General features: G+C 53.2%; 1 protein-coding gene across 7 annotated transcripts in view; it reads left to right on the top strand.

Annotated features, from left to right (window-relative positions):
* The first annotated feature begins 3,698 nt into the window (after positions 1-3,698).
* The window catches only part of SLC25A48 (solute carrier family 25 member 48), a 44,019-nt gene continuing 37,530 nt past the window's right edge, over positions 3,699-10,187 (top strand). Inside the window, exons 1-2 of one of the 7 annotated variants that reach the window (XM_027096855.1) lie at positions 3,699-4,323; positions 8,767-8,810. In XM_027096855.1, the coding sequence (XP_026952656.1) occupies positions 4,278-4,323; positions 8,767-8,810 (90 nt within the window). In that variant the 5' untranslated portion in view covers positions 3,699-4,277. Of the gene's footprint in view, positions 4,359-8,766; positions 8,811-10,187 lie in introns of all 7 variants that reach the window. The other 6 variants (XM_027096897.1, XM_027096858.1, XM_027096880.1 and 3 more) reach the window with 6 other exon arrangements.

The following is a 10,187-nucleotide window of genomic DNA, read 5'->3' as shown; positions in this document are numbered from 1 at the left end:
GTCGGGGCCAGGGAGGAGATGGACCCTGGACTTCACAGCTGATGGAATGAGGCCTTGGGGGAGAGAGCAGAATCGAGGGTGATGCCCAGCGTCTGGTTTGGGTGGCCAGCTGGGTGGGGCACTGGAGGGATAGTTAGAGAGTTAGCTAAACAGAGAGTCCATAAAAGGATGTGCTGAGTTAGAGATGACATGGGGCCATCTACTCCTCAAGTAGAGGAGTTGAGGAGAGGAGAGACAGGTAGGAGATGAGGTGTCGAGGTTGTGATCTGAGAGGTGATGGGTGTGGCTGGGAGAGGGTCCAGGTGAGGGCCCTGAGAGTCCCCAAACAGAACGAGGGGCAGGAAGTGAGTACTGCGGACAGAGAGAAGGAGGGAGAGCGTGGTAGTCAGGGAGAAAGGCCGCCCCACCGGGTGAGGGCACGCTTCCAGAAGACAGAGGAGAGCAGGGAGCAGGGCCGGGTCTCTGCCATGGGGTGTCAGGTGGGAGCACCTGGCCCAGGTGTAGCAGGTGGGGGACCTGGGCTTGGCCAAGGAGGTGGAGCCATGGGGCTGGAGAGACTCAGGGTGCAGCCAGGAGGCTGCAGGCCGGGAGTCGGGGGCCGGGGGGAGTGGGGGGCCTTCCCTGACTGCTGACTGACACTTGACTCCCCTCAGTGCTCTCACAGCCGCCCCCATGTGGCATCTCAGGCAAACGGTCCCCTCTCTGCCAGAGCCCTTCCCAAGAGCAGAGACTGACACAGAGTAGGTGCTTGGGAAACTGTTTACCTGAAAGGGCAAATGAGAAATGGGAAATGCGCCACTCATTATCAAAGACTGTCGGCATCGCCCATCTGCCGATCCCCACTGCGGGGGAAGATGCTCTGGGGGTTATCTTTGGGGAAGGAGCTGAAGGAGAAAGGAAATTGGGTTTCCTTCTGACCCTAGCAACCGAGGGAGTTGATCTCTCTGTGCCTCAGTTGCTTTACCTGCTCTCTCCCAAGGGCGGAATACAAGTGTGCATGGCAGCACTACAAATGCTGCTCCAAAGCGGGGAAGCCAGGAACACGTAGCGGCTCAGAGCCCTCCCCAGAGCCAGCGTTCTGCTGGGTCTAGGATCCTCTGGCCAGGCCGTTGGCTGCCACGAGACCAGACCTGGGTCCTCCCCCTACCTCCCTTGTAGGTGTGCCTGCTGGGCAGATCTGTGGCCCACATTTGGGAATGGAGCACAGAGGTGCCTTCTGGAAAGGAGCCCACACCCTCCGCTCTGCTGCAGCTCATTAGCAGTTCAAGCAGCCGCTTTCTGGGCCCGGGAGGCTGTCCCAGGGCTCCGGAGCCTCTGCCTGCCAACTCAAGGCTTTCTTACTTGGTGCCAACACAGGACTGAGGGAACGACAGTCCGCCTGGCACCCTCTAGGTGGTCCTCCAAAGGAGCAGGCAGGCCTTGGTGAACTGGCAGACTCTCCACCTGTGGACTGGCTTCAAGGTGAGTTCACACAATGACCACTCTCTGGAGACCTTTCATTTCTCATAACTGTCCTGGCACACGTCCCAAGCATGGCAGGGCACAGCATGGTGAGGGGGGAGAGGTGCTGCTGGTAGCCCCACTCCTCTCAGCCCTTTTCGGATCAAGCCTCAGTGGCAAACTTTGTCTTGCTTTGGAAGAAGGAGCCCTGGGCAGCTTCCACACCATGATGGTCTTGATGATGTGACATAAATGTGCCAGTGGGAGAGGCCCCTTCCTTCAGACATTACCCCTCACCATTTTTTGCAATCCCAGGTGCTAAGGCTGGGCCCCTGCTGGAAACTAGCAGGACACTGAGATACACCAGTCCTCCTCCTTCTTGGAGGGAGGCCAGGGAGCTCTCACTGGACCAAAAGCACCTCCACGTAGCCAGGTCACATTTCCCAGCAAGCATGGACCTCCAGCTGGGACCTGGCTGGGTGCAGGGCTGCCTACAGAGAGGAAGTCTGAGAGGGAGGTGACCGCCCCTCTGCCTTCCTTCCAGGCTGGCTCAGGCTGAGCCTGGGCCTGGAGGGAGCTGGGCCCCTGCAGAGTCAGACCCTGGCCTTCCAGGTCTTGCCTGCTCTGGGGCCAGGGCCTAGGATGTGGCTGGAATGTCAATAAGCATCACTGCCTGGGGGTGAGACAGGGAAGAGAGAGCCCGTGGCTGACGGGGGTCAGCACAGGCTCAGGGAGACATGGGCACACCGTGAAGCACCATTTCAGGACAAGGGGCGGGATAGGAAAGTGGAGGGTGGGCTGAGAAGTGTGTGGAGAGAGGTCCAGAGCAAGGCTGTCCCTAGAATTCCTCCACCAGCTCACAGCTGGGGGGCATGAGACCCCCTGACTGGTTAGGGTTTCATGAAACCTCCCTGAGTCTCCTACGAGCCGCCTCGTCTCTATTTTACAGGTGTACACAGTTAGGGTTCTACCTGAGAAACAGAAGCAGAGGGAGATTCTATGTTACATAATTGTAGGGTCCGGCTGGGCAAGTGTGACATCTGGAGGGCAGGCTGGCAGGCTGGAAATGCTCATCCCACAGGTGGCATTTCTTTCTCAGGGAAACGTCCATTTTGCTCTAAAGGCTTTCGGCTGACTGGACGAAGCTGACCCAGATTATCAAGGATGAGCTCCCAGACTTAAAATCAGTTGGTCGTCACCTCCACAGAATCCCTTCCTGGCAACACCTGGATGAGCATTTGATCAAATCACTGGGTAGTGTCACGCAGCCAAGTTGACACATAAAAGTGACCATCGCCGGGATGACCCCCAGTGCCTGCTCACAGCTGCTGTGAGGGGGAGTGAGGAAGTAAGACTTTGCACAGACTCTGGCTTGAAAACATCCTCAGGGCAAGGCAGCTCTGGCTCCCTGTGCTTGTCTGGGGCGTGCGGGGAGTGCGTTTGCAGGCTGGTCAGAAGTGTTCGAGCCAAGGAGGCTGAGCTGGGTTTGGCTCTGCTTGTCCTCAGGGGGTGGGGACTGGCTCAGAGAGCCCTGGGGGCTTTGTGGGTGGGGCATCAGCGGCTTCGGGGAGCTTCAAGGCAGGCACTTCCAGAGGCACAGCGTGCTGCCTGGCCACCCAGACCTCACGCCCAGGCAGCTCTCAGAGGAAATTTCCAGGCTAGCCTCATCCCTCCTGAAAGCCTGGCCAGGGGTAGAGTTTTCAGGCTGAGAGTTTTCAGGGCTCTGGAAATTCCCACCTGGCCCGGGGTGCTCTCAGCAGGGGGCTGGGTGCCCTCAGCCGGGGGTGCTGCAGGACCTTCAAGTCTGGGTGGGGTCTCCCCTGGGCTCTCCACCGTGGCAGCTGGATCTCCTGGGAAAAAGCTCAAATCTGTCCTCACACAGCTAAACCTACAACTCAGGTGCGACAAGTTTCGTCTCCTAATCTGGACCAGTTTTCTAAAAGATTAAAATCTATTGTCATACAATCATTTCCCTAGGAATGAGGATAATAATAACACCCATCTCACAGGGCTGCTGTGAGGGGTAAGCCCAGGTACAGTGAAGGGGGCCCGATGTCAGTGCCCAGGAAATGTGGCACATTATTAAGAGCGAGTACTTAGCGCTGATTTGGAGGCTGCCCCTGGGCTAGGTGCTTTCCACACATTATTTCAGTAATTCAGGAATAGATAGGGTTTTGAAACCTGGGGGCTAGAGAAAGGTGTGGAGTGCAGGTGGAAGAAGAGCCCCTGACCACTAAAGTTGTTATGGAAGATTGTGTGTCCTTTGTATTTTATAGAGAAACTGTCCATGGCTTTCAATCAGCTCAAAGAATTAAGAACTTCTGGTTTAGTTGATAGTTGGACATTCAATTATAATTATTTCAGCTCTGTTTTCGCTAAGAAGAGGATGTGTCCACCCAGCTAAATAATCCTATCACAGAGAGACCTTGGTGTTTGTAATCAAATACTTCTGGACTTCGGATAAAGCCTTCCTCTGTACCTCTTGTCATGAACTTTGAGAAATGTCCCTGAAATCATTTCCAGTGTCTCGGAGGAGATGTGAAGAACTACCGTAACTACCGGTGGACACTCCCTCGCCCGGCCCGCGCGCTGCGCCTTTAAGGTCTACTGGGGGCGTGATGTCAGCTGCCCGCGGGCACTTGGAGCGCGAGCCCGGCGGCCCGCGCGCTTCGGCGATTCCGAGCCATTCCGAACCCGTTGTGGAGAAGGACCTGCCTGCCGGTAGCTCCGCGTCCCTGACTTCGCCCGTCCGGCGCGCTCGCCCGTGGGCCATGACCAGCAGACCCTGAACGGGCACCGACCCGGCTCCGGGAACGCGAGGCTCCGCGGCCCCGGCCATGGGCAACTTCCAGCTGGAAGACTTTGTGGCGGGCTGGATCGGAGGTGAGCGCATCCCCGGATGGGAGGGACCCCCAGAGGTGAGTGCGCTGACGGGACAGCCCGGCCCGAGAGGAAGAGAGCGAGTCAGCCGGGAGTTGCGCAGGCGGAGTTTCCACGCCGTGCCGGGTCAGGGAGCTCCGCGCCCGGGCGCTGCCCACACGCGCCCTGGGTGCTCGCTGCCCGCCGCCCGGCTGGTCTTGCCGCTCCTCGCCTGCTGCCGCGACCCCGGGGGAGATTCATCCCGAGCCTGCGATTTGCCTCAAAGTTTGGGTCCGCGGAACTTGATCCTGTAATGATTAAACCAATGGTCAAAGCGGACAGCCAATGGAACGTCCCGGCGCGTACACACCCTTCGGCGCCCTGGTGCGCACTTGAGTCTGGGGACTCTGGGCTCACAGGAACTCGTGTGTGAGGGTGGCGTTTGACCGCCGCCCGCCCCCGCGCGCGGGATGCGGAGCCCGGCCTGGCGCTCAGGCCGGCCCTTGTGGCGTCCGGCTGCGGGGAGCGGAGCGCAGAGCTGGGAGCCCAGCACCGGCTGCAGGTGTCCGCTGCCAGATAGGAGGAACCCTTCACGTTTTCAGCCACAGCCAACTGTCATGCCTCTCCTCGGGCACTGTTGGGCCCGCCGGTCCCTTTCTACCACTCCTGGAGACGCTCTCTGCTGAGCCTGGGGTGTGTTTGCTTGGGCAATAGTCGCATCCATTGCCTTGCTTCTCCATTATTCTCTTTCCAATAGGTCTGTCCCTCCTCTTTGCTCAGCTATTGGGGGGGGGCGGGGGTGAGGGACTTTGCTTATTGTCAGATATAGCCTTTCTTTTGGCTCCATCTAAGAGGACCATCAGAAAAGAGCTGTTGGCGAATGCAGTCCCTCCCCAATGTAAAATCCTGAGACGCTCGCTCAGGTAGAGGCTATGGCTAGCATGTTTGTGCCCCACTAAGTGTTCTAGGTATGGAGACCAGGAGATTTGTAGGAAAGGAAAAAAAAAAACAAAAAAAGCAACTAACCAGCTAGGATCCCGGGTGGTTCCCCTTCTGGTGGCACCCTCCCACCTCCTAGCAGGAGTCCATGTCTGTCCCCCGCAGGTGACAGGTGGCTGCAGGGCCCCTGCTTCTCACCCTCCCAAGCAAAGGTGATTCCTCTCCCTGGGGGCAGTTCCGTTGCACAGGCTCCCTTGGGTAGGGCTGAGACCTGCCTCTCCTAACTTTGCCAGTCAGGGGACTGTGCCCAGGGACCTACCAGGCACATCCAGACCCTCTTCGGACAACCTTTCAGCCGTCCGGAGGGAGAGGCTTTCCCCGGCTGCCCTTTAAATAGTCAGACCAACTTCAGTAGGGCTGCCAGGGGCTTGGTTTGAGAAATGTCCTGGAGGGTAAGACTGTCAGAGCAGCTCAAAATCTCTGATGACACAGAGACCCTCCCCAACTCACACAGCAAGTAGTGGGTTGTCCTTTATTCTGAGATTGCCCTTACTTTGTTGATGTCAACATGGTTTTGTTTGTTTTTGTTTTCGCTTCCATGAAATGAACACGAATGTAGTAGCAGTGAATGCTTCGTAAGTGTCAGGTGCTGTTTAAATGCTACATGGATACTTCTAAAGCAACTTTATTGAGGTTATTTTACATATCATAAAATCCACTCATTTCAAGTGTACAATTTAGGGATTTTTAGTAATTTTACCAAGTGTTGCAACCATTACCATAAACTAGTTTTAAAACATTTCATCCCCCAGTAAGATCCCTCATGCCCATTTACAATTAAACCCCATCCCCTCCCTCTCTCTCTGGGCAACCACTTTCAGGCTCTATAAATTAGTGTTTTCTGGACACTTTATATAAACACAATCATACAATATGTGGTCTCATGTCTACGTATATTTCTTTATAGCTCTAATGAGGTAGCTACTATCATTACATCCCCATTTGACAGATGAGGAAATGGATACTCAGAGAAATTCAATGACTTTCCCCAAACCATACATCTAGGATGAACACGAGGATTCCAACCCAGACAGTCTGGTACCAGGGCCATTTTAAGCCCTGCACTCATCTATAGCTGTTTTCTCTCTCAGTGACCTGTCATGATAAACTTTCACCATTACATCCTTCACATTTTGCTTGAAATTTTACTGGTCTGTAATATCCCAAGGTCTGGAAACCACTGACCCGATAATTCTGTTTCTTATCTTGTATCCCTGCTTTCAGATGGGTGGACTAATGAGTGTGCAGGGAGATAATGGCCCAAGGCTGGGTCTGGGGCTGCTGCCCTGGGCTGAGGGATACAGCCAGAGCCTGAGGACCAGAGCTCCTTCCTTCCCCTGCAGGGAGGGGTTCCTGTAGAGTGAATGGCCCGGCTTTCCGCCGCCCACCATCTTTCTGCCTCTGCCCCGTTCTGTGGGAAGGAGGGGTTGAGAGGGGCCTGGAGGTTCTAGACCAAGGGAACATTTGTTCCGGAATAGCTGGTTTCTCTGCCCTGTAGATATCTAATGTTCCAGGACCCCTGATCTGCCCTACCTGGTGCAGTCACTCCTGCTGGCAGAGACACTGCTTCCTCATCAGGATGATGGGGAATGGGTCTCAGAAGGATGGCTCCTGCTTCAATCTCACAATCATTGCCTTCTGCGGTACGGCCTCAGGGCAATCTTGCTTGTCTCCAAAATCATTCTGGCCTTGTGAAGGTGTGTGTGGATGGGCATTTTTCATTGAAAAGATCCGGAGTATCCATCACCTTTCCAAAGAGGCCTTCTTAAAAAAAAATCAATAGGGATGGCAGCCCCTCTGAGCATCCTGTAAGTGCCAAGCTCTGCTGGCCCTTTACCTTTTCTACTTCAGTTCATTCTTAAAATGGAACCGTGAGGTAGGTGCTAATGTTATTCCCACTACACATGCTACAAGGGAGGCGTAGAAAAGCTAAATAACCTGCAGGTACCTGAAAAGTTTCTGGGTTTTCTCTTCATACCCTCCCTCTTTTTTTTTGAGGTGAGATTCACATAACAAAATGAATCATTTGAAAGTATACAATTCAGTGACATTTAGTACATTCACGGTGTTGTGCAACCATCTATCTAGTTCCAAAACATTTTTCTCACGCCCAAAGAAGTTTCTGGACCCATTGAGCAGGTACCCCCATTTCCCTTCCTCCAAACCCTGGCGATCACTAATCTGCTCTCTGTCTCTACGGGTTTACCTCTTCTGGATAATTCCTATAAATGGAATCATACAGGATGCGACCTTTTGTGTCTGGCCTCTTTCGCTTTGCGTAATGTTTCCCACGTTCATCCACACTGCAGCACGTGTCAGTACTTCATTCCTATTCATGTCTAGGAATATTCCATTGTATGGATACACCACATTGTATTTAGCCATTCATCCAGCAGTGGACATTGGGCTGTTTTTACCTTTTGGCTTTTTTGCATAGTGCTGCTATAAACATGTGTGAACATGTACTTGTTTGAGTGCCTGTTTTCAGTTCTTTTAGGTATATTTCTAACAGTGGAATCCCTGGGTTATAGGGTAATCCTATGTTTAACTTTGTAATAAGCCAAACTGTTTTCTACGGCAGCTGCACCATTTTACATTTCCACCAGCAATATATACGAGTTCCAATTTCTCTATATCATCACGAATACTTGTTATTTTCCTTTTCTTTTCTTTTTTTTTTTATTATAGCCATCCTAGTGGGTGTGAAGCAGAATCTCACTGTGCTTTTGACTTGCATTTCCCTAATGACCAATAATGTTGAGCATCTTTTCATGTACTTGGCTGTTTGTATATCTTCTTTGGAAAAATATCTATTCAAGTCCTTTGCCCTTAAAAAAGTTTTTTTTTTTCTTTTTAGTTGTTAGAGTTCTTTACATATTCTGGATATCTGACCCTTATCAAATGTTCGATTTGCAAATATTCCCCCCCCCTTCTGTAGGTTTCTTTACCTTCCTGAGAGTGTTCTTTTATGTACAAATGTTTTTAATTTTTATGACATCCAATTTATCCAATTTTTCTTATGTTGCTTGTACTTTTGTTGTCATATGTAAGAATCTGTTGCAAATCTCCATTCGTGGAGATTTCCCCCTATATTTTAGCGTATGATTTCTGTAGTTGCAGTGCTTCCGTTCAGGTCTTTGGTTTCTTTTAACTTTTGTATATAGTATGAGGTAGAGGTCTATTTATTCTTTTGCATGTGGGTACCCAGTTATCCCAGCACCTTTACCTCCCTTTTTTTAGGGTGCTTGTTTCTTGAGGCAGGGCCCAGGTTTTACTCCATTTTCTTGCCTTCCTCCATGCGTGAACCTGTGCCTAACACACTGGGTGGGGGTTGTCCCCTCTGGTGACTGGGCATTGACTGAATAAGTGAATGTAAGTGTCTGAGTCCTCTGTTCTGTCCTAAGAACCAGCCAGTACAAGCGAGGAGTCCAGGGACTGAGTAACCAGGACGTCCTCTTTGATCCACAGGTGCAGCGAGCGTCATCGTCGGCCACCCTCTGGACACAGTCAAGGTACGGTAGCCATGTTGCCATTACCTTTTGGAAAGGGGCCTGGAGTGAGTCTGACTCTGGGAATGTGCCTGCTGTTTCTGACCCCCAGAAAGCCACCAGCGCAGGGCAGGCTCTCTGTGCCAGTCCACGGGGGCGGAGCGCTAGGAGGCCCAGTTGGAATGCTCCCCCGTCCTTGCTGGGCAGTGATTTTGTTTTTGTGAAGCTCCATTTCTGCCTCCAGGCTCTCATGAGCTGCAGGGGAGGGATGGGGCACTGTGAGTGCTCTCCTGCAAGCCTCTATGGAGCGAAGGAACCAGAATCTGGGCCCATAATCTAAGGTTGGGCCATTGGAAAAGATACTCCAGGCACAGAGAACGGCACAGGCAAAGACAGTGAGGTGGGGACACCACCGGGGGGGCCATGCTTTGGAAGGGCCAACACGGCCACTTCTGCTGATGCATCAGGTTTCTGAAAGCAGCTACAGATCAGAATCCAGGACTGGTAGGTCGGCACTCAGTCCTTGGAGGCCTTGACCTTCAGGTTAGGACTCTAGACTTAGGTTGGGAATGGGAAGCCGTTATAACTTGACAGAGCCAGCAAAGCCACCTGGCATTGGGGTCATCCACGCTTCTTGTTCTACACGTGTGGAAACTGGCCCAGAAAGGGGAAGGGTGTCACCTCAGGTCATACAACAAATCGAAGCATTGAGGAGTGAGATGTTACAAAGGGACATTCTTTGGGTCCACCCCTACCCCTGCCACCTGTCCCCATGGTGACCAGCACTCACAGCTGTACCCTGAGAACGTGGCCGCAAACAGCTCCTCCTCACCCTGACTTCCACATTTGTATCTAACGCTGTGCCAGGATCGTGCACAAAGAGGACCTGCCAGGCCCTTCTCCAGTGGTCACTGTGGTCCCCTTTCTCCCCATCTTCCTCCCTGCGTGGCCGTGGGCTCCTCCTCAGTCAGAGCCCAGGCCTGCTCTCTTCCTGATGGGGAGGTCAGCCTATGTGTCTAAATAGTTAAAGGTACTTCCCGGCCCCTCACACAGGCCCAGCCTTCTGCTCATACCTCAGATGCATCTTGGATGCTTTCTCTGTGCAGGCACTGTGGGGCTGGCAGGGCAGCAGTGGTGGACAAGGCAAGTCCAGTCCTTCCCCGGCAGGCCTAACAGCCACATTTCTGACCCAGGCAACCAGTGTCTCTCCCTGGTAGAGCATCCTTCCCTCACCTGCAGCTTGGTTAGGGGAGGGTAGAGCTTGTTGGAACCCCCATCCTCATCCCCTGCCCCTGGCACAGGAAAGCCTGGCCACCCTTTGCCTGGCCACATGTCACCTGTAAAGACCAGGACTCTCCTTCTTTTCTCCACTCTGCCCCCTGAGCCTCTGCAGGGAACCTT

Source organism: Aethalodelphis obliquidens, unplaced genomic scaffold (assembly GCF_003676395.1).
Source record: "Aethalodelphis obliquidens isolate GAN/ISIS:26980383/991018 unplaced genomic scaffold, ASM367639v1 scaffold4, whole genome shotgun sequence".
NCBI lineage: Eukaryota > Metazoa > Chordata > Mammalia > Artiodactyla > Delphinidae > Aethalodelphis > Aethalodelphis obliquidens.
Note: the sequence above shows the minus strand (reverse complement) of the source record. Positions and strands in the feature narration are given on the sequence as shown.